At 48.7% G+C, this 23,230-nt stretch overlaps 2 protein-coding genes and 1 long non-coding RNA gene across 10 annotated transcripts in view; 2 read left to right on the top strand and 1 right to left on the bottom strand.

The window, feature by feature from the left end:
* ZWILCH (zwilch kinetochore protein) overlaps positions 1-2,920 on the top strand; it is a 39,825-nt gene extending 36,905 nt beyond the window's left edge. For all 6 annotated transcript variants that reach the window (XM_008518109.2, XM_008518106.2, XM_070623044.1 and 3 more), the window contains exons 18-19: positions 782-896; positions 1,976-2,920. In XM_008518109.2, coding sequence (XP_008516331.2) covers positions 782-870 — 89 coding nt within the window. In that variant the 3' untranslated portion in view covers positions 871-896; positions 1,976-2,920. The remainder of the gene's footprint in view (positions 1-781; positions 897-1,975) is intronic.
* LCTL (lactase like) lies at positions 358-15,475 on the bottom strand. Of its 3 annotated transcripts, none has more exons than XM_070623062.1 (13): positions 15,227-15,475; positions 14,087-14,250; positions 13,301-13,388; positions 12,891-13,000; positions 11,303-11,431; positions 11,107-11,202; positions 9,672-9,726; positions 9,416-9,577; positions 6,104-6,378; positions 5,450-5,576; positions 5,084-5,283; positions 3,909-3,972; positions 358-2,239 (listed from the first exon to the last, which is right to left on the bottom strand). In XM_070623062.1, the coding sequence occupies exons 1-13, from the start codon at positions 15,378-15,380 to the stop codon at positions 2,124-2,126; spliced, it is 1,740 nt and encodes a 579-aa protein (XP_070479163.1). In that variant the 5' UTR covers positions 15,381-15,475; the 3' UTR covers positions 358-2,123. The 3 variants fall into 3 exon arrangements, with proteins under 3 accessions (XP_070479163.1, XP_008516327.2, XP_070479170.1); XM_008518105.2 differs by lacking the exon at positions 15,227-15,475 and adding an exon at positions 14,579-15,213 and having other exon boundaries at positions 2,106-2,239; XM_070623069.1 differs by lacking the exon at positions 15,227-15,475 and having other exon boundaries at positions 2,106-2,239; positions 13,487-14,250.
* A 3,101-nt stretch (positions 15,476-18,576) lies between these two features.
* On the top strand, positions 18,577-22,075 carry LOC139078088 (uncharacterized). Its single transcript, XR_011530942.1, has 2 exons — positions 18,577-19,487; positions 21,554-22,075. It is a non-coding gene; the product is annotated as an uncharacterized lncRNA (long non-coding RNA).
* Positions 22,076-23,230: the final 1,155 nt, after the last annotated feature.

The raw sequence follows: 23,230 nt of genomic DNA, 5'->3' as shown, positions 1-23,230 counted from the left end.
CCAATAATGATTTATTTTTTGCCAAAGATTATAATGCGCTTAAGAAGTTAAACTTTCTGTTTCCTTGGACTGAGCACTTAGGTCGAATACTAGCTTAAGGTGTGTAATGGTATGATACTCTTGAGTAAAACAGTTGACATCAAAAGCAGGAAGACTTGAGAGAGAAGTGTACTTTTAGCAGCCATAGGAAGAGAGAATAATGGTTTAGAGTTAATGGGGGAGAAAAACAGTGTCCAGCAGTGCTCCTCACCTCTTGGGTACTCAGCAGATGAATGCTGATAACGGTAAGAATGTGGAAACGGAAACGATGACTCACAGGGAAGTGGCTGTAATCTCGTCTAGATGTCTATTGTACTGTTTATTTTTTGAAATATAGTAGTCCTCAGGAAGAAAATGTGAACATGTGTCTAGTCTTCAGACTACAAATCCTAAGTGGAAAAGGTTTTCTGAAATATGTATTAAGATAGGAAAAAAGACAGTATTTAATCATAGTGGATGAGGCACAAAAAAATAAAGCAGTAGGTCCCCAAATTAAAAATACGTAATTTAAAAAAAAAAACCTGCTTTATATTTTAGTTTGTTTAATCATGCTTTCAGTGCATCAAGAGGGTTTACTATTTAGAAGAATTGTCCTTGCTGGTTTTCATCTAACTAACTCTCTTAAAGTGAAAGGCGTGTCACTCAGACTACCCCTTGATTATGGTGAAATTCAGCAGCATACATGGCAGAAGAGCTGGCAGGATGGTAAGCAGTTCTGATCGCGCTGTCTTTGTGCTTACAGATTTTTCTGAGTTAACGTTGAACGGCAGCCTGGAAGAAAGGATGTCTTTTCCTAACATGGTCACCTGCAGCCAGGTGCATTTCAAGTGAGGGGTGCTGACAGCGTCCCCCGTAAGGTGGCAAGTTTGCTCTTTGTTCTCCCTGAATACTTTGTAGTGTGTCAAGTACCTTACGTTTTAGTTCTTTCTATAACACAAGTGCCGACTTAGTGCATTAGAAATATGGCTTCTTTGTCTGTAATCAATAAAAGGCCTACCAGATGTTATTGAGCAGTGCAAGTCTTTAATTTTCTTTCTGCTTTCTGTAGTCAACTCAGTAGGTCAGTTTAATCCTAAAACTGGAGAAATGAAAAAACATTTCTTTGAATGGTAATTTTTTTGAGTGCACCTTAAATCTGGGTATATAGTAGAAAGAGAGTTTGGTTTCAAAAACACTGATGGAAGAGAAAAGCCCTCAACAGGCATATCGATTTAACATGGGAAGTAATTTTGTTAAAAACAATTTTATCCCAGCCCAGTTGTGCAGATATAAATACCTTTTTAAAAATGTTTAGTTTGAGATAGTATTAACCAAAAGAATTAATGGAATAGCGTTTTCTACTATCTTACTCTTCTTCTGTTTCAGAAACATTACATAAAATCAGATAATGAGTAAAATACCTGACATTATTTCTTCTTAAGCTGTATTTTGCTCTCAAATGGAGATTAATTTTAGCATAAAAATAAAATGAACCTTATTTTATAAAACAAAATATCTAATTAGAGAAAAGATATATAAATTATATAATATTTCTTTGAGCTATTTCATTGAGTGAAGTGAATTGAATTTAGTGTAAGAAGTTTATCTTAGAAAAGTGTGTGCGCTCACTTTCTGGTACCTGCCTAATGCTTTTCCTTGGTTGTCTGATAGGATTTACAGCCTGAAGGTTTGTTATCTAAAGATGGTTGACTACCCATCATGTGTAGGACAGTGCTGAGATGGCAACCATTTCTACATTAAAATAATATTTCTGGACAGATTTAAAAATGAAAAAATCAAATCACAAAACAGTTAGTGTACTGTGATCCCTTTTTGCAAAATGAAAAGAGGTGCATAATGTACAGGAAAATATTGACATTGAGTTGGAGAGGGGTGAGCTTACTGTGGTTTTTATTTCATTTATGCTTATTTTTATTTTCTAATTCTTAAATCCCAGCACAAGCCAAAAAAAAAAAAGAACAAAAACAAGGTAATTATTACAGAACCTGAAAACGGAAATGTATATAAACCTTTGAAGCAGAAAAAGGAGGAAGGTCCTGCAGATTCTGTATGAAAGGCGAAGCTACCAAGTGGGTGCCCGTGTCTCAGCTCTGGCCCCGCAGGAGGAGCATTAGGAGAACCGCGGCGATCAGCACACAGAGGGTACAGACCGTGGGCACCAGGATCTCCGTCACCATCTGCATGTGACTTAGCAGCGGCTCTGAAACGGGAGAGAGGGCAGCACCACAAAGGAGAATGATCATTTTAGCCAATATAGCTTCATCCCCAAAGCTTTAACTGTATTGGAGAAACTTGGAAAATGGCATCATCAAACTTTCTAATTATTCTCATTTACTATAGAAGAGAACCTGGTGAATTAAATGTTTATAAAAAATTATGTGAGGGCTTTGTAAAATATTTCAGAAAATACAGATAAAGAATGCCTAAATTTGGTTCTTCCATAGGTAGTGGAATAAAGTCTAAATATACACTAATACTTGTGCTTACCGTAAATTAATCTGAGAATATTAGCAGCCATACCCCACTGTTTCTATAATTTTCATCGGGGGGATTGTGAAAGAAAAGTCCTTGGGAAACATTTCTAACCTTTCGAAGATGTTATTGTGTATCTTAAGAGATATAGGAATTTCTATATTGAAATTTTATATGGTAATTCTTACATGGTTAAGCAATAATCTTAAAGAGTTAAATGATAAGCATATTTCATGTCCACTAATATGGTGGTGGACATTTATGTAATACCCACTTTTAGGTTTTGTGCCTGGCACCTGGTTACCAAGATAAACAAGGCACAGGGCCTGCACTCATGGGGTTAATAGGCTCAACAGTAAATTCTATGTTGTGTTTCTACATGATAGAATAAAAGTTTATTTGAGTTTAATGGAATATACATTCTTTTTTTTTTAAAGATTTCATTTTTCCTTTTTCTCCCCAAAGCCCCCCGGTACATAGTTGTATATTTTAGTTGTGGGTCCTTCTGGTTGTGGCATGTGGGACGCCACCTCAGCATGGCCTGATGAGCGGCGCCATGTCCACTCCCAGGATCTGAACCGGCGAAACCCTGGGCTGCTGGAGCAGAGCACGTGAACTTAACCACTCGACCACGGGGCCGGCCCCAGAATATACATTCTTAATATTACCTGGTTATTTAAATAGGGGGGCCACAGGGATATATTGGCCTATAAAACTAACTGAATTGGTAGGATTTGGTCTAGCACTTTCCATCTCTGATACCACATTAAAGATGAGTTTGTTAAAACAGGGAGTGTGTTTCTCTGATTGCCCTTATAGAGAGAGAAAGACAAAACTCAAAGAAACAGATGACGTGTGTTGGCATTTCTTGATGTGTGTGTAGTTACATCTTGGTTATTCTACATCGCTGAGCCGTTTAATCCCACACATAAGAAATGATGCCACGTTCTGTCTGTTGCCGTATCTCCAGGGCTTAAAACGCCCCCAGCTAATAGTGAGTGCTTAATCATTACTTGCTGAATAAGTGAATATAATATCTGGTGAGTTCTTTAACTTTTCTTCATTACGTTTGCTATAATAGTTGGATTTTCCCCTCCTTCCATAAAGCTCACTGTAACAAAAATAGATTTATAAATTTACAGTGTGATTCAGAAAGAAAACTATAATGGATAAAATATTTCTCTCTTGTGGTAGATTTTTAAAATATTATTTAAAATGCTAAAAAATAGAAATTTGACCTTGCTTCAAAGTGAAGAAAAATTATTTTTAATTGTGTGGTCTTGGAAGAGTGACTTCCAAAAGGTAGTCAAGGTAGATGCAGATTTTGAGATTTTGGTAATGTCCTGTGTATAAATATGCGGTTTAATTATCAAAGGGAAGAATCAAAATACACTCACCTGCAGCCAACACCTGGTTGTTGATAGAGCAAGTTTCCAAGGCTTTGAGGCGCCAACTTTCCACCTGATAAAGACCCACTTGGTAAGTAATCTCGTCTTAGACAAATTTTTTGTTGTTTGAAATCATTTTTGGAATAACGTGGGATAAAAAATTTTTTTAAGTGTGTAGTTTAAATTAGTTAATATTTACTGAAAACTTATGTGTATCATTGTGAGGGAGTCAAAAAACAGAATCTTTATTCTTGAGGGGCTTACAATCTAGTGCTTTTCTGGTAATGCAAAACCAGTGAATGCCAGAGAGCTGTCAGTTACTATTTCCGTTTATAGTCCCACTGCTCCCCCAAAAGGATGTTGGTAAACAAGTGAGATTTATTTTTTGTGTGTGTAAGGAAGATTCGCCCTGAGCTAACGTCTGTGCCAGTCTTCCTCCATTTTTGTATGTGGGAGGCCTCCACAGCATGGCTGACAAGTGGTGTAGGTCCGCTCCTGGGATCCAAACCTGCAAACCTAGGCTGCTGACGTGGAGTGTGTGGAACTTTAACCACTTGGCCACAGGGCTGGCCCCATAAACAAGTGAGATTTATCTTCTCAAGTTATCTTTATTAAGACATTCTAAATTATGATTTCTTTTCCCTGCCGTAGATAGCAGCATAGAGAGCTGGTAGAAAAATTTGTAGGGTATTGAAAATGTTTGGTGTATTTTAAAGGATTATTAAGTTTATTTTGAATGTCATTTTGGAACTAGTGCATTTGTATGGCTCTGCCATTTGATGGGAAAAGTGAAAATGATTATGATCATTACACATGTGGTTGACTTGGTTCACTTAACTGGCTTCATATGTGTTGAAGACTAGACAGTATTTGCATTGACACAACATTTAGAATAACACTTAATTAACAGTCTCTGGTGCCTGTGATAACCTGAAGCAAACAGGACTCCTGCACAACCCCAGTCTGCCCTCGATGCTCTGTGAGTTAGGGTTGAATTTAAAGGCGTGTTTACCCCATTCTAAGCAAATAAGCAAAGAAGTGGTGCGAGTGAGGGGAAGAGGAAGGCCCATCCTCCAGCGTGCCTGTCCTCTAGCGGAGGAGAGAGGAGAGATGCCTGCCAGACTCTGCGCCCCTGCTGCCCAGCTCTTCTAAAATCCAGAAGGAGCATCCATCGTGAGTCCTACCTCTCTCGGGTTGGGAAAGCCATTGGCAGTGATGATCTTCGTGTAATATTGAGCTGAAGCCTTTGGGTAGCGCGGCTTGTTTCTGTTGTTAAATTCGACATAGTAGAATCCGTATCTATCTGAGTATCCTTTCTCCCATTCAAACTTATCCAACAAAGACCAGGCGGTGTACCCTTTTATATTAACGCCATCTTTTATAGCTGCAAAGACATTTCGTTCCATTTTTAATCTTTCATTTCCTTGGGAAAATAACATTGGTGAAGATCATCTTAAATGTTTTCATTTATGAGATAAGTTTTAGTCAATCGTGTGTTATCAAATTTTGTCCAAGTTAAATAGAAAAATATGTCTTGGTTTGAATCTCACCTTTTAGCATTTCATTTGTGTATCCTTTGAGGTAGTGAATTCTCCACTCGTCACATAACTGAGTGCAGTGTGACTTTTGAGACGCTCCGTTTTCTGTCACATATATGGGAGGATCGCCATATTGAGTCTGAAAGGGAGTCATAGTAATGAATATCTTAAAAATTCCAACCCACAGGTGGGTCTCTGGGTCTGAGGCACACCTCGGAGCGCATATTCCAGCCTGCCCTGTTCTAATGAGCATATGTAGCGTTTAACAGCTGCCAGTTCACACGTTTGTTTAGAGATGAAAGTAGCAGGGGGCAAGTTCATAGGAAAGAATATATTTCTCACTGAATCAGCATCATTGTAGGGAAAATGTACTTCAGGCCTTGTTCTTTCCCACATATTCCATTTCAAATGAGAAATAATAACTCAACAAAATAACTTGGCAAAATAACCAAATGTGGGATAAGTATTTTAGCTGCAGTTACGTACGTTGACATGGTTATTCGTAGTAGGCATTAGCCTGTAAAGCTTATATCTAGTAGCCTCTGAAGTATGAGTAACTGGGTTTATTTTGTTTTATTAACTCTAAAATGTAGGCACTTGAGCGTAAGCTGTAAGAGCAGGAATTCGGGTCAAAAATGTCCTTTAAATGGCTTGTGTGACAATCACCTGAGCAAAGTTGAGGAGCCTCCTGAATCCCCATGGCACAGAATACAGCCATTGAGACCCCAGGTCCGGCCAGTTTGGGTCAACTAGTTCGACTAAGTCGCGATCGTTCTGGTAGCTGGGCCCCTGGCGGGAGGGGTAGTTCCTCTCTGTAATGTACCGAGTCGTAAAATGACCTAGTCCCAAGAAATCAGAGGTGCCTTTAACGTAGCGCTTTTCCTGGAGCGAGAACGCCGGTAACCTGGACGTGTCCAGGCCTTGCTCTGCACTCTTTCTTCCTGTGGAGAGAGGAGAGGAGAGCTCAGCAGTGTCACTTGCTCACAATCATTTTGTTGTCGTGTGCCATGATGATACTGGCATGTTAGCGTATAGGTTGTTGTGCAAATCCAGGGCTTTGGGATTCGTTTGTATGGAAAATGTCACAGCCTTTCAAACTGGAATTTTGACATTTGAATACTATCTAAAAATTTAAAAGTTTATATTGCTTAAAAGCAATATTTTCACAGATTATGCAGTGAGTGGTAATGTGGACAACTGTGAAGCCATCTGGAAAAAAAGTAATAGAGTTGGATTCCTACATTATCCCTTATATCTAAAAGGTAATTTTGGTTGCCTCTGGGAAGGGAACTGGAAGACCAGTGATGGTGCGGGGGACAGGGACATCCGGTCCCGTTCGAGCTTTGTTGTTGTAGTGTAAGCTGATACAACCTCTGCGTTGGGCAGTTTTGTCCTATCTTTCAAAATTGTACGAGTATAGTCCTTCACTGACCATTTCCAAATCTGCATGTCCTACTTGTTACTCACACGTGTAAAAGAACGTACAAGGATCTTCATTGTAGAGTGAGTAGCAAACGATTAGAAGGAACCTAAATACCAGGAGAGACTGGTTAAATAGATGACGGGCTAGCCATCAGTACAACACTGTACAGCCACCAGAGCGAGCCTGTAACAGCAAGCACACATGCACACTGAGCAGCAGTGTTTTTGCTCACATGCGCATCATCCATCTGAAAGCGTGCGTCCCCCCGGGAGGGTGGGAGCAGCGAGAAGGGGGGGGGGGAAGCTTGACCCTCTCCCTTTGTACTTTAAAAAATTGGAAACATGCAAATGTTTTTGCATAATCTATGCAAAAAATGTTTTAAATGAATAAAAATAACGTTTTTATGAGTTGATCTGAAATCTAACTATAAAAACGTCTCCAAAGAGGCTATTGGCTTAGATTCAATGAGTGAAAAGTTTGTATCACTAAATACCTTTAAAATATTAGCATATTATTACTTCCAGTTACATTTAGTAATGAGAAAAACCACATAGTGCTGTCACTGTTCTCATACAGTAGCCACTTGCCACATGTGGTTCTTAGAATGTGGCTAGTGTGACTGCATCTTTAATTCAGTCAGACTGAATGATTGAATATTTAATTTTTTTAAATTTTAATTTAAATTTAAGGAGACACAAGACTATAGGCTATCATATTGGCCAGCACAGATATCGAACATTTCCGTTTTCACATAAAGTTCTGTTGGACAGCACTGGTCTAGAATTACTTTTGTTCAAATATTTATTGCGAATTAAAGGGTGCTTAGGAAATGCCTAGAAGTAATTTGTGAACAAGATTTCAGGCAGAATGCTTTCAGTGTTACAGAAAATCCTGACAGCTCCGAGAATCCTTCTTTCCACGTTGTGCAAAGGAAGATGTCAGCCCAGTTTCCCCTTGAATTCCTGCAAAGTTGGAGCTGGCGGGTCTGGGATGATGGGCCTGAAGCCCAAGAACTGCTCTGTGACAAGTCGTCAATCTGGCTTTCCAGGGCAGTCCTGTCGTGGCTCCCGCAGGGGCCTCCGAGGCTCCCGAGAGAGGGACACACCACGTGAACGATGGGATGCACCGGAGGAACACGGCACTGTCCCCGTCACGAGGGCTTCTTCCTCGCGCATCCTGAGGAAATCATTCTTAAGATTTTGAGTGTGTGTGTACAGACACGTCATGGAACTGATTATTGCCAAGAGATTTTTAGAGATTCTTTTGTCTGGTCCTTCATTTTCAGATGATAAGAGTGACCCCCAAAGCGGGGAGGCCCAGAGTCACTCACTGGTTAGTGGCGGACTTGGAATCAGGCCTTGCCACTGCTGTTCCGGATCAGTCTGATAACGGTGCTTTAGAAAGGGAAATGATTGAATTGTTGACAGGTCTCTCTTAGTCAAACACCCAAAATAGTCTGTTGTGTGAGACCGTAACCTATTTCACTGTCATCCTTGTCTGTCTCTTTGGTGGTGGTGGTGCAGGCTGATGCCTCTAAGTACACGGATGTTTAGGTATGTTTAGATTCCTATGGCCAGACACTGCTGGTTGCCTACCCAATAGTCCCACGCCTGTCTTCTTCCTGGCTCTTCCTCGCCTTCTTTGAAGGGGCCATATCCTTTATGGGAATCCTGGCCCCAGCCTCTAAGACCCTAGTCCTGGGGGTCTAGGGCACCCCAGGGCATGTGACAGTTCTGTCCCTTAAGTCACAAAAGGAAGTCAGCTGCAGGTGGAGGCTGTTTCCTGGGAAGATATTCCTTGTTCTTAAAATCAGATATGACAGCTACTTCCTTTTTTCTGCCTCTGGGTGTTGATGTGTAAAGATGTAATGCCTGGAGCTGCTGCAGCCATCTTGTGGCCGTAGGGAGCGGTTGATGGACTAGCTAAAGGTGCCAGAGTGGAAAGATGGAATGAGCCTGGTTCCTCAAAGACATCCCTAAGGGCTGGATTAACCAGCCCTGGGTCACCCTTTTCCGGACTCAGGTGCGATGATAAATTCCCTACTTTTCAAGCCCTTTTAGTTGGAGTTTTCTGTTAGGTGGCACTTAACAGCATCCATACTGATACAGCCTTGTGATCTTTACTTGTCTTTATTCTCTTCTCTGACACTGGCAACCAGAACTTGGGGAGTATTTCTCAAGCAATAGAAACAACCAGCAATACAACTGACATGGCCCATGGTTGAGTCTTTGACTTCTCTCTCCTACTTTGTTGCGGTTACAATGGAGTGGAGCAGGGAGGAGACAAGACAGCAGAGCACAAAAGAGAGCAGCCCAGAGAATTGCTAAATTTTTTTCCTGGGTTCTGAAATTTTCAATTTCCAGGTCTAGGAATTTGTTTGGGCGTCCCCCCTTCCTCCCCCAGTTCAAAGAACCAGTTCTCAATTCCTTGGGGGCTGGGTTATCCCTTGAGTGCCTCGCCCAAGTGTTCTTCCATCCCCCTGCCTTTTGGTCATGTCACTTGAGCTCGATACTGTTGCTGTGGTATCTGCAGTCTTAAAACATGGCTTGGCTCACCGATACGGTCCTTCATGACTTGAGGGTAGTCACCCGCATAAATGGGGTTGGCAAACCAGCCCAGGCAGAACTGTAGGTATCTCTCAGCAGCTTCTACGTCCTTGGGGTTGCTAATGTCCACAGGCTCCCCCCAGTCGCAGTTTAATGAAATCCCCACCAGACCTTATAAGAAGAGAAAGGAAAGAGGTGAGACAGGTGGGATGACACGGCTCCTCCGGGGGCCGTCTGTCCCCAGCGTGCGGGAGGCACGGCTCACCTTGCTGCTTCCCGCGCCACGTGCTGTTGTAAGAGTGCCAGGCTTGCGCGTGGGCCTGAAAGAAGAAAGAATTCATCTGAGGTGCCTGCCTCGCCCACTTCTCTCTTCCTTTTCACTCCAAGGTGGCCTTTCTCTCCCTCCTGACTCTAGAGATCCAGATGAAGTCTTAGGATTCTCGTGAGTCCAGCCTTGGTCAGCCAGTCCCTCAGCCCGTCCCTTCCTCTGACCTCCAGCGCACTCACTTGCTTCATATCGTAGACGAAACGCGGTCTAAATCTGGCATAAACGCATAGACCACCACCTTGTGTTATTTCTTGTTTCTAAGATCTTTGCTCAAGTTTCTTGCTTTCTTCCTGGTTGTCCTCTGTGGTAACTAGGCAGTACTTTCCCCACAGGGGCTCAGGAAGTTAGGAAAATACCAAGCCCTGGAACAGTGTTGAGAAATGGACCCCAAACGTGCCAACCTGCCTCCTCTCCATGCTGTCTCTCAGTGGCCCGCTGATGTCTTCAGAGCTCTGCCCTTTGCATATTCACAGTTTAAGAAATCTAAGCCAAATGTGGGAAGAATGAGGAAGTTCTCTCCCCAACATGAATTTGAGGGTCTGGTCTGTCACCCAGTGGCCCCTCGCCTTCCGGCTGGATCAGATGGTCCACCTTCTGCTGAGAGTCCACTGGGGCCATCCCGTCATGTCTCCTCACTGTTCCTCAGTCATCGTCACTCGTATCCTCATATGTGGCCCAAATGAGACCTACTTTCCTCCCTTCTCTCAAGCCTTTCGGGTAACCCATGGCGAGTCACCTTCAGCATCTCCTCTTGCTGTCTCCTTCGCGTTTGGGCCCTAACTGAGCCTGGCTGCCCCTAAAGACCTCCTCTGTGGCAGCTCTTTCAAGCAGAGGCCGGTTTTTCCTCACACCCCTCACACCTTAGGGTGGGGTCTGCCTTGCTCTTCATTGTTGCTTCCTATTTCTCCTTCCACCTTCAAAAACCCCAGGTCCCAGATCAGATGAACACTCCTAACCCTTCTTACTGCCATCCTTCCCCAGCCTCCAGCTGCTTCTGCTCATTCACTGAAGATTTTAGCCCCTAGTTCACTGTCATCCCCCTTTCCTCGTGTCACCATTCCACACAAGACAGTTTAGACCTGTGGGTGAAAGGTTTTCCCGTGCATGTGCTCCATCCCCTTGGCTCTTAGACTGTAAGCTCTAGAGAGCAGCCACTATATTGTCCAGCGGGGCACTGGACGACAGGACACTCCCTCATGAATCCTCGTGGAGGGGAAGTGAATGGTGCGAAGGTGCTGTGGAATATGCTGGCTTTCAGGTGGAGTGGCGGAGGACTGAGCTCAGGCTTGGAGCCCTGGGGCAGGCTGAGCTGACACTGGGGCTCATCCCTCCCCCTTGAACCCAGCCTTCGCTCCCAGAAGAGCCCCCTCACCTTAATGATGTGGTGTGCCGCCCTGTATAGGCCCGTGCCGCGGAGCTTCAGGCCTGGCGCGTGGTAGCCTGTCTCATAGCCTTTTTCCACCATTGTCTACAGGGACGGCAAGTGGGGACCACAGGACTGTGAGCAGTGGCAGGGTGCGGTCTGGTCCCGGCAGTGGGTTTTCCCGCCTGCAGAGGGCCCTGCTTACCCGAGGATCACTGAAAGTGACCCAGTGCTTCACCCGGTCCCCAAAGACCTCAAAGCACAGGTTGGCGTAATCACTGAAGTAGTCGGCCGTGCTCACATTCTGCCACCCGCCATATTTGACCTGGAGCGGCTAGAACAGAGGAGTAGAGTGAGAAGCAGATGCCCTAACGGTCCGTCTCCAGAAAAGACTTTTGGAGGCGATTGGCCATGCTTGTGGGAGAAACATGGGCGATTAGAACTACAGAGGATGTTTGGAGGAAAGGGGAGCAAAGACGCAGGGTCTTGGGCACTGACTTGAAGACGGTGGCAGTGATGAGCCATGAAACAACGTGAGTGTGGAGATGAGCTGTGTGACACTCCTTATACAAGCTAGAGGGAGGAGCAGAGAAAGTGTGAGGCTCTCGTGCTTAAAAGGACTGGACAGATTGAACACGTAGGGAAATTTGCCTAGGAGAAAGAGATCGACCATGGGAAAAGAAGCTTGAGTATAAGTTCTGAGGAAGAAAGGTACAACGTGGGGCATGGAAGCTGTGACAAGGATTTTAGGGGGGTGTGCAGATGTCAGAAACCTCCCGAAGCCTCTCTTATGAGAGTGAGTCTGCTTTCTTTGGCGGAGGGCTTTCCAAGATTCATCATTCCATTGGGATGACCTACCAAGCTCTCCCTGGGGGGTTCGAGGGCGTGCTAAAGGGCCAGCTTGGTGAAAGTGGTTGTCCAAGGAAGAAGCTGGAAAGCGGTTTCTTGCTTGTCTCCCTGAAGCCTGCTCTACGGCCCCAGCCACAGTTTAGAGGCCTCTGGTGGCTCTCGTTCCCACAGAACAAACCCCGTCACCTTGGCTCGGCAGCTGAGGCCCTCCAAGCTACTCCCGCAACCTCTGTCCTCTCCTGCCGGCTCCCCAAGCTCTAACCAAATCGCTTGCCCAGCCCCTCGCTGCCTCCTCGCTTCCCTCGAGCCAGAACACCCCATCCTCGCACCTCAGGCCCCAGCCTTCAAGGCGCTGATCGGACTCCCTCCTCTCCCCGACACCGCCCTGAAGCCGTGTCTTCATCCTCTGACCTCCTGCCACCCTGTGTCATAAAGAGTTACGTACACGGCTCCTCTCCTGGCCAGGCTCTGATCTCCGTGGGGCCTTGTGGAGTGAATGAAAAAGTTGCTTAAACAGTGGTGTCTAATAGTGATGTTCTTAGACATGTCGAGACTTTACGGAAATTATGTGGGGGCGTGGTGCTCATTTATGAGAATATATGGTGCAGGCTCAAACTGAGAAAAAAATGGCTAAATCAACTTTTAATTATGCCGTGTCATCAAATCTGACTCAAAAGATGTTTCTTTCTTCATAGTTTGATTTGATTGTTTTTAGGCCAAATGTCTGGAAAACATCAAAATCCACATTTATCACTTGTTACAAACATCATTTAAACCAGCATGGCCTCCCTGCCACTGGGGAGTCAGAGAGATTTCTTCACTCCTCCCCTGTTCCAGTCCAGACTCCAGCTTTGCCCCCGACCTTGGCAACCCCAGGTCCCCACATCAGGCTGTCTCCTGCTGAGCTGAGCTCCCGGGGCCTCCCAGCCCACACCAGCCCTCACCTGCGGGAGGTCCCAGTGGTGCAAGGTCACAACTGGGGTGATGTTGCTCCTCAGAAGGGCATCGATGAACTCGCTGTAGAATTTGATTCCCTTCTCGTTCACCTGGTCAGCTGAAGGTGAAATAAAAGGGGACTTGACAAGAAAGGAACTTGGCCTTGACCTTCTGAAGTGCCGTGTTCCTGGGCCCTGCAGCTTTTCTAAGGCCTGAAGGCCCCTCAGCCCACCAGCGCTCAGTCTCAGAGGGGTGGTATACTACCCCTGGGGGCGAGCTACCTGCAGAACCCATGAGGGCTGCTGCCAGAAGACGCCACGTTCATGGTCTCCCTCCCCAGGACTCCGTGGTGTCCCCGCAAAGCCAACATGGCCAAAAGGAGCCCCGCGTGTGCTCCGGAGGGGCTGCCCTCGCTCACCTCGGACGCCCGTGGGTAGGAGTCGGGGCCAAGACAGCGAGAATCGGTAGTGGCTCACGTGCAGCTCCCTCAGCAGAGCAATGTCCTCCTGTGCAGATGGGGGGTGGGGGGGAGGCAGGGCAGGGTCACCTGGGGCCCCGGGGTGGGCAGGAAGGGTCATGCTGGGGGCCCCATGCCAACGCTCACCCCATCCATACTCCCACTGGGTGAGGAAGCAGCTGTTTCCTCATCCACACGACAGATACGATATCCAACAGGCGCGACACCACCTGCCCCGCCTTCTCCTGGGGATGTGCAAAGAGTCAAATACCAGCAGGATATGGGGACTCTGAGAAGTCATCAGCAGCTTCCTACCAAACTTGGGTGATGAATCCTTCAAGTCAATCCAGAGAGGAAAGTGGGTGCCGAACAGAAGGACTGAGGGTAAGCAGGTCCCACTCCCTCCAGAGGGGCTGATTCACATGCGGGGACCAGGGGTTCAGGCCCCGGTGGCCTGTGGGCCCTGGAGCCATGGCATCAGCCTTTCAGCTACCCATCGCTTAGGCTAAGGCACTGGCTCAGGCAGGGCCCTGTTTTCCTTTCCTCCGAATCCACCTTACCACATCCTGCACGCACTGCCAGTCCCCGGTCCCCACGGGCTCTGTCCCCTTTGGCTGCATTAGGGTAGAGGGTGTTTAGCAGAGCACTGGGTTGACATTGTCACCTGGGCTCCCTCAATATATCACTACCCACCTCTCCGCTAGGTGTGTGTTCACACACACGCACACACACATACCCATCACTCACCTGGACCTTGTAGTAGCCATTACAGGCCACATCTGCTGTCTCATCCCCAAGCACCTTTCCCTTCCGGCGGTGTGTGAAGACATCCCAGATGCTGGGCCCTTTCCCGTCCTGGTCCCAGGCGCCCTCTGTCTGGAAGGCAGAACTGCCCACGCCCCAGGAGAAGCCTGCAAATAGAGACCCCGAGCTGGGCTCTGGGGCCCCTCCCGCTGCCCACCTGGGAGTGGGAGCCTGCGGGGCAGGACAGGGGGAAGGAGGAGAGACCTAATATGCTAAAAACTTTTTTTTGCACAATTTTAGCTCTGATTAACATTTACTATCTGTATAGTAACTTTAAAAAATCTATTAGGAACTTCTTTTATTTTAGAACAATTATATGGAGTTATTTTTCCCATTCTACCTGTCAGAAAGCTAAAATACCAAACTCCTTGGCAAGCCAGCCAAGGTGAGCAAGCTGACAGACAGATGGACAGACCAACAAAGGGATGGACATACCGAGTGGGAAGGTTCCATAGTAGAAGGAGGCCTCTTCTGGGGATCCCCTCCTGGTGGCCCCCAGCCTGGACACCAGCAGTAGCACCCACCAAATGGTGACAACCCGCACTGGCTTCATGGCACCCGGCCCTCCCCCATTCCTGAAAAAGCACACCTGACAGGTGTCGGCCCAGACAGCCGGGGCTGGGGGGCCAGATCCCGGCCCGGCCAAAGGCCAGGAGGGAGGAGGACGGGATGAGGTGGGGGCACTTTCTAGAAAGGTGTTGGCTCTGCTGGGACACACCCACAGAGGCTGAGGCTGGGCAGCAGAGATGATTCCCGAGTTAAACATAGAGGAGGAGATGAAGGCTGGCCTTGCGGAGCTCCGTCCCAGTCTGATGGGGGAGACCCAGCCCACACCCCTGTGAGAGGCCTGATCTAATAGGGAAACCACTCTGCCGCAGGGACGCTCCGGTCTGATGGAGGAGGTGAGACCAACCACAGACCCCTGCACCCCCACCTGCACGCTGTGGCGTGTGCAGAGAGACAGACTCTCCCCAGGCCCGGGGGCTGGGAGCAGGGCCACCATCCCAGGGCCTCCTGTCCTGAGGTCAGGACAGATTCTCTCCCACTGGCATCCCTTCTCTGATGCCAGCCCAGCCAGCTTACCTAGGATTGTCCTTGAGCAGCAGCTGGTAGCCAGACCACTCTCAGATGGATCCCAGGGCCTGCGCAGCCATCTGAGAGCAGAGCCCACAGCGCAGCATCCGAAGGCTCTGGTTGGGGGCGTGGTCAGTGGCCTAACCCCCTTCAATAGCCCCATTCAGCAGGGCAGGAATGCTGAGCTGGCCAGCAGGGCCTGAGTCAGCAGCAGGCAGCGTGGCCCCAGGCCCTGGGGCATCCAGTCAGCCCCCTCCCAGGGTAGAGGGCCAGCACCCCATCCCTGTGGCCCCTTCTGGGCCAGAGCGCCATCTTCAGCGCACCTTAGCCTGTGAAGCTCCAGGTAGGGGTGGCGGGGCGGGGGTCAGAGTGTGTGGGCATCTGTCTCTGTGTCTACCTCTCCCTGCTGCCATAGAAAATTCACTCTAGAAGGTAAAGTTGGTTTTTCTGCCTCACCCTCCTCTTTGGACCCCTCAGTCACTCACTTATTCATGAATCCAGGCCTGCCTGCTGGAACACAGCATCCCTGGAGGCCCGGCCCCCGTGCTCCCCACCCTGGCTGCCTAGGTGCCCACTGCAGCTTCCTTCACTGCAGGGCCCCCAGCTCTCCTGCTCCATCCCCTCTTGCATTTCCCTTCACCTCACTCCCCGCCAGCCTCCCTGCTTTTGCTGGCCTCACTGTGGTGCTCTCAACTGGGCAGGTCTCACCCCTCTGTGGTTGGTTCATTTCTTCCTGCCACCGTGAAACGGGACCTGGCCTGTGCCCCCCAGGGGCTCAGGGTCTGAAGGGGCAGGCAGTGGGGGGTGGGGGGAAGCAAGGTGGTTCTAAACACCACGCAGGGGAATGCAGGCTCCAATGGAAGAATGATGGACACTGCGGAGGCTCGGGACGGTGGGGCTGGCTTCACAGGGAAGGGGGCATTGGACATGACACTTGAAAGATGTGGAGCCATTTTCTAGATGGCATGGAGCAGGGAAGGCATGGGAACTGATGGAGGGAACTGCATGTGCAAAGGCCCTGAGGTGTGTTTGAGGTCCTGGGAGCTTGGCATCTTCTCTCCTCTTGCATCTATCCTGCAGTGCCCAGGCTGGGCTGCATCCTCAGAGTGAGCAGGCCACCGGACAGCCTCCCTTGCGGCTGTCTTTCCTGTGGCAGCACTGCCGTAAGTGTCTGAGGCCAGTGATGTGCTGTTGGCATCAGTGCTGGTGCCTGCCTCACCAGGCTTGTGGACTCCGGGGACTCTGCTCTCCAGGCTGAGGTAGGAGGGAAACATAAAACTTTAAGAGCTGATGTCATCTCTGAAAAATGCCCTCTTCCACAGAGCCAGAGGCCCGGTGTTTGTGTTGGCGGGGCTGGTCAGCCTGGCTTGGCCTGGGCTGCCTGGGGTCTGTCTGTAGACCCGGGCTCCACATCTAATGACGGTTCTCCTTCCACAGGCTCCAGCCTGGCTTTGGCGGGAAGGACTTGGGCCTCCCAGCTGGGTGACCCACCTCCCACCACCTCTCCTTCCCACCCCACGAGCTCCAGGCCCTGCCTGAGGCCTAGAGCAGCCAGAGCAGGACCCTCCCCTTAGGTGGGGGTCTGAAGTCCCTGGGGGCCAGGCCTAGCTGAAGAGCAGATGTCGGGGCACGGGTGGCTTTGGGCCCCTGTAGCTTCCTCCTTTTCCCACCCCGCAAAGGGCTGCAGAGGTGGGGGCCCGCCTACCAACAGCCCCTCAGGGTCTTCGAGGAAGGTACTTGGTAGGAGCCAAAGGCCTGGTCTTCAGTGCTGGGGGCACTGATGGGTCCCAGGTCCCTGTGTGTGATGGGTGCAGCTACAGAAGAGGCGCAGCTCAGCCATTCTGTACCTCAGGGTCCTTCGGAGGGGATCAAGGGGCGGGAAGGACACTGGGGATTCAGGAAAACAACTTCCTGCCTCCATATGGCCAGGAACCGGCAGTGGGATCCTGTGACAGGCACTTCCTCTCTCTGGGACTGAGGCTCCTCATCTATAAAACACCAGCTGCTCTTTCAAGGGTCCTCTCAGCTGACACGGCAGGGCCCAGCAGTTCTCTTCCCTGGCCCTAGGAGCTGGTCTTTCTCTCTCCAGGGTGGTCTCTAGCGGGCCCCCTCCCCGCCCCAGCCCTGCAGCCCTGCAGCCCTGCAGCCCTGCAGCCCAATTCAGCCCTGCCCAGCCCTGAGCTAAGGGGACAAGTCCCAGGAGACAAGGTTCAGTCCTGGTGTGCTGTGTGACATTGGGCCAGCCATTGTCCTTCTCTGGGCCTTCATTTCCTCCTCTGTAGAAACTAAAGAGGCTGGCTACCAGCTGTCTGAAGTCTTCCTTAGTTCTGGGATTCTGTTAGAGAGGCCACAGGTTTTCAGGTTGTGTGGGTTTGGGTTTGTGGTAGAGAGGGAGGCGGGTCGGAGCAGCTGAAGAGGCTGGGATGGAGGTGAGGGATGCGCAGGGAGGGTTAGGAGCGAAGGCTCTGGAGTCAAATGTAACTTTGAATCCCAGCTCAGCATCAGCAGCGGAGTGTTACACGCACTTAACTGGACTTCTCAGAGGCACTTTTTATATACAAATGAGGAGAACGATAGTACCTGCTTCACAGGGTCGTTCAAACCTTAAATGACGGGGTGGATGTAAACGCTCCGGCTTCACGTGCTGCCCAGCAGAGAGAAAAGCCCCAATAAATGATCCCCCTCGTCAACGCCATCCTATTGTCAGGGCTGAAGTCCAGTGCTGCCGCTTCTCAGGGTGCTCTGGGCGCAGCACAGTGCCTCAGAGGGGAGATGCTCCCTGACGGCTGGCAAGGGGTCTCCATGATCTGAGAGCGCTGTCTGGAAAACGCCCAAATCCCGCCGTGCTGTGGGATCCGCAGGAGCCAGGCCTCCATCCGCGCTGAGGCCGGGAACCCCCGGCACCACCGTAGGCAAGCGGCCCAGGGCTTCAGCGGGTCTCCAGGGCTCCTGCCAGCTCTGGCTCTGTGGACAACACCCAGGGCCTTTTCCTTCTGGGTGTTGATGGTGACTTCCAAGGTCCACTTCATTTCTCCGAGCCTCCAACCTTTTATTATAAAAATGTTCCAACACACGGAAAAGTTGAAGGACCTGCACCGTCCCCACCGCATGCGCAGCGCTGAGACTGCTGTCCTTTCCTCTCCTTGCTTGATCACAGCTCAGTCCCTCTAGTCCTCTTTCCTCCCAGCAATTCATCTTCCTTTTTTGAGGCATTTCAATGTAAGCTGCCAATGTCAGTTTGCTTCCCCCTAAACACTTCAGCAGGCATATCAGGAACTATATTTGTTGATGGTTCTTTTCTTTTTGAGGCCAAGATTGCTGACAGTGAAAGGCACGACCTTAAGTGTACTCTTCTGTGCGTTTTGACAAATGCAATCATTTGCGTAACCAAAGCACCATTAAGACGTGGAACACGAATTTGTTTCTTTTGAACTCTGAGTCACACTGCATCTTTCTCAGGACTTTTGGGGGAAACTCCCGCCGGTCGCCAGGGCAAGAATCCATGTCATCTTGCTTCCCTCTTAGCTCTGGCCGCTTGGAAATTCTGAGACGCTTGTGGCCGGCCTCCAGCCCGCGCACAGGACGTGAGTTATGCATTTCTGTCGTCTTACGCTCCCTTCTCCCCAGTTACCTTGTCTGTTATTTTTAAATCCTGCTGAAGTATATACAACTCTACAAGCGGGTTCTCAAATCCTTTTTTTGGAACAAGACTGAAGGAGTACTGCATAAATAATCATATTGGAATTTTCAGGATATTTCAATGGTTTGTGGTGTCCAAATATGTGAAATTGAGGCTGTTCCAGTAAATCTGGAATGAATTGACACTCTATGCACAGAGTACGGACCTGTGTGTACAGTATGCATATGTACGCACACACACGCACACATGAATTCTTTTCTTGGTCCAGACAGTGGCACTGGCAGTAAAACTATCAATTCCAAACCGAAAGAGCCCACTCAGCACTGGCCTGGCTGCCCAGGATCCTGCAGGGCAGAAGTTGGGGAACAGATGGTGGTCTGAATGGTGACCTTGGATGGCTGGAGGCCGGCGCCTGTGAACAAGTGATGATGCTGCTGGCAAGTCTGGAACCAGGCTGCGAAGCGGCCTGTGCTTCCCCATCAGAGATCTTTGGTCCAAGCTCTTCTGCTGGTGATTTCCTGGGTCCTGACTTGCATTTTCTCCCCTCATCCCCGCTCGTGGGGAGCCCTGAGCCAGCTGCCAAGGACCCCGGCCAAGCCTTCGGGTTCCAGTTCCTGAAGGGTGGAGAGGGTGAGTGAGGATGTGGGGCAGGGAGAGGGGAAGCGTCTCAGGGAAAAGCTCTCTCAGCTTTTCTCTCCTCGGGACACTCTCTGGATCTGTCTTCCAGCGCCTCTATCGCAGACCTTGCTTCACTTTATCCAGGAGGCTGTCTGATTAGAGTCTGTCTCTCCGCTAGACTCTAGCCTTATGTTTTGTTCACTGTTGACTACTATTCGTGTAAGGAACGAATGAATGAAGGTTTTGTTGTTGTCTCTTGTTTTTTTTTGCCCTCATCCCTGCACAGATGGTGTGAGAATAAGCTCGGGGGATCATTCCTGGGCAGGGAGCGGGCCTGGGATGGGGGCTGGGGTCCTGGTCTGACAGGCTCAGAGCCCCACAGAGCACCTCAGCTGGGAGGAGGCGCCATCTGGGGAGAGAGGAGCCTGGGTCCTTCCACAGAGAGGTGACTCCCTCCCAGCGAGCAAGTACCCATGAGGCCCGAGGATGATCTCAGTGTTCTGAAACAATAGCCAGGGATGCAAAATTTTAAAGGCAGTGGAGGATTCTAAGACTCGTATGCAATGTTTATTATATATAATACATGTATATATAAATTTTAACTTTAAAAAATTACACGGAAAATACATGAATAAATACATTCACAACACAAAGAAACGGCAACGATCACTGAAGTATATGGAGTAAAAAAAGAGTAAGGCCCCCTCTCCTTGTCCCCTTCCCGGACCTTCCCTCCCCCAGATGGCCACTTCTGACAACTGACCTTGTCCCTCCCTGCATTTCCTCTGTGTTTTCATATGAATCAGGTACATATACGTATAGGTAGTTTTGTTTGATTTTCTACGTTAGTGGCGATAGATAGGTAATATTGTTTCACAACTTGCTTTTTTTCATTTGATAATACATGTTGGAGATCTTTCTGGATCAGTGCACCCAGCGCTGCCTCATTCATTTTAATGCCTTCACAGCATTCCATTGTATGATGTTCCATATTGATCTACTGGTCCCCTGCAGAGGGACATTTTTTTCTTTACAATGCATTGCTCTCACAAAGAATGCTACAATGAATGTGCCTGGACACGTAATTTCATACCTGTGTGTGTATTTATTCCTCAAAGTGGAATTGCTGAGTCACTTGTGATTTTGATGGATGTTGCCAAATGAGCCTTCATTAGAGGTCACCTCATTCTTTTCAACTGAAGCGTATTCAACATCAACATTTAACCAATGTAACTAGTAAGAGATGAGAGTGGACCTGTGGCTCCGTATGTGGGAGCCACCAAGGCCTGCTGCCCGTGGTTGGGGAGGGGCTGGACTCCTGCTGGGAGCTCAGTGGCTAGACGGAGGTATATTTGCTCTAGTTAATTCCTGAGGAAACCATCACTGGTCCAGAGCTTTACCGTTTACAGAGGGTATTTCTGTGCATAATCAACTCACTCAACCCTGTTGAACGAGGAAGGGCAATATGACTTAACTTCACCGCATTCTGCAGATGAGGAAACTGAGACCTGAAAGAGTCACACTCAGGTGACAGGCACTTCAGGGTCTGAGACTCCAACTTTCAGGTGTTTTTCCACCCTGTCCACTGCTTTCTCTGCCTCTCTGGGTCACTTCCTCTCTCTCTCTCCACTCCTTGCCGCTCCCTCTACGCCAACTCTTCCCCAAACAATGCTGCCCTCAGGGTCACCCCCAAACCCAACGCCTCAGGCTCCAATAGACCCAGGAATACGCACCGAGATCAGAGGTGGTTAGCACTGCCTGGAATAGATCCCTGAGGCTGTCCCAGTATGAGAATTTATAGCTGCTTCTTGCTCAGACAGCCTCAAGGACAGATGGTGGGGCCTGGACTTGTTCCTACCCAGCCCCTTGGCCCCCAGGGCCAGAAAATTAGTTACTTAACATTTGGAGAATAAATAATTGGGGGGAGGGGGAATGCATAAATGAATACAAGTGTGGAAAAGCAAAAGACCTAATTTAAAAAGGTGCTTTATCATGCAGACCGCATTTGGTGTTTAGGTGTGCGTATGTGTTTGTAACAAATTTCTTCCCATCTTTTTCCCTGTTGTGTTCTTACTCAGATGTCATCCTCCTGTGTATGCAGTTTTGCATCCTGTTGTCTTGGTTTCACTTAAGATCGTCAACATTTCACATGTGCTGTATGGTAGGCAGCTTCTAAGATGGCTGCCACTGGTCCAGATGGGCTTCAGGACTCACTAGGCCCGAAATATGGCACCTGGGCATATCAAACACTTGAAGCTGAAGGGAGTTGAGAAAAAGGGAGGTCTCTCTGACCTCCCCCCTGCCCTTCTCCCCTGAAACAGGTCACAAACGGTCACATTTGTGGCATCTTCCTTGTACTGGAAGAAAGGACCACCCTTATCTCGGAGGAAAAGGGATGCCAAGAAGGATCTGAACAAGCAGGGCTTGCTAGGTCTCCCCCTGGTGGAGCACTCACCTCGTCTTCCTGCCCTCTGGTGTTCCCACACGGCAAACCCAGCATCGAAATCCTCAGGCCTGTTTCTTCGGGTCTTCATTTCTCTATGAAGGCTCCTGTGTCGTGTAATAAATTATTAATAAATGTGCATAGTTTTCTTCTGTTAGTCTGTCTTTGTTCAGTTTAGTTTTCAGACTCCGCTGGAGACCCTCAGAGGGTGGAGGAAAACTTCCCTCCCCTACAGTCTCCATCTCCTGGCATTCGCACGCTTGTGTAATCCCCTCCCCTTGAACCTGGGCTAGACCTGCTGACGAACAGAATACAGCAGAAATGAGGGGAGGTCACTTCCGAGATCAGGTCTCAGAAGGACCGTGTGCCTTCTGGTTGCTCCCTTGCTCTGAGGGAAGCCCGCTGCCCTATGGAGGGCCCGCAGGTGGAGGGACTGATGTCCCTGCGAGAGCCAACAAGGACCTGAGACCGCCCACAGCCACGTGAGTGTGCCCGAAGAGGACCCTCTTCCCGTTAAGCTCGGAGCTGACTGCAGCCCCAGCTGACACCAAGATGGCAGCCTCTGGAGAGACCCTGAGCCAAGCCACACCCTGACGCCAGACCCACAGAAACTGTGAAAGAAAAATGCTTGTTATTTAAGCCATTAAGTTTGAGGGTAGTTTGTTACTCAGATGTAGGTAGCAAATACACATTCTACAGGCTACATTTTCCTATTGTTGGCTACCTGCGCTGTGTTTAAATTCTCCTTAATACAAAATTCATTTTAGTGGACATCTTCTTGTCCAACCAGCCTTTTCTGAACTTAGGATCATTTCCTGAGGGTGACCACAACTGGGAGATGATTGAGGCCAAGATTCAAACACATATGACTTTTCATAAACATCCCCAAATTGCTGTCCTCCAAGGGAGTGACCCAGTTTGGTCCTGAGAGTGTCCAGGTCCCCATTTCCACACACCCTTGGCCAGCGCCTTTCCTACCTCCCAGATCATCAGTGTCTCTGATAACAATCAGGTAACTGTAGTACTTTCTCTGCCTACCTCTCAGGGTTATTGTCCAACTTGAAATCAAAATCATGTAAATGATAATTCCCCTGGAGGCTGCACTGGGCTCTGTGAGGCTGGGAGAGGTTATGGTTTTTCCTAGAATCCCGGGATTTCTCAGAACTCAGTGTGTCCCAGCCCCGCCCCATTTCATAGAAGAGGAAGCAGGGGCTCAGCGATGACCAGGGGCTTACTCAGGGTCACACGGAAATTCATGGCAGGGCAGGGACAAGATAACTCGGGTCCTTTGCCTCCCAGTGTAGCTCTCCCC

Source organism: Equus przewalskii, chromosome 1 (genome assembly GCF_037783145.1).
Source record: "Equus przewalskii isolate Varuska chromosome 1, EquPr2, whole genome shotgun sequence".
In the NCBI taxonomy this organism is placed as follows: Eukaryota; Metazoa; Chordata; class Mammalia; order Perissodactyla; family Equidae; genus Equus; species Equus przewalskii.
This window is presented reverse-complemented; position numbering and strand designations above follow the sequence as displayed.

Coding starts and splice junctions, on each gene's coding strand:
- LCTL (XM_008518105.2), bottom strand. CDS start 15,146: ATGGTGGCCCTGCTCCCAGCCCCCGGGCCTGGGGAGAGTCTGTCTCTC. Junction 11,432..12,890: donor ACCACTGGGACCTCCCGCAG/GTGAGGGCTGGT, acceptor CCTCTGTTCTAG/CCGCTCCAGGTCAAATATGG. Junction 2,240..3,908: donor CAACCAGGTGTTGGCTGCAG/GTGAGTGTATTT, acceptor CTCCCGTTTCAG/AGCCGCTGCTAAGTCACATG.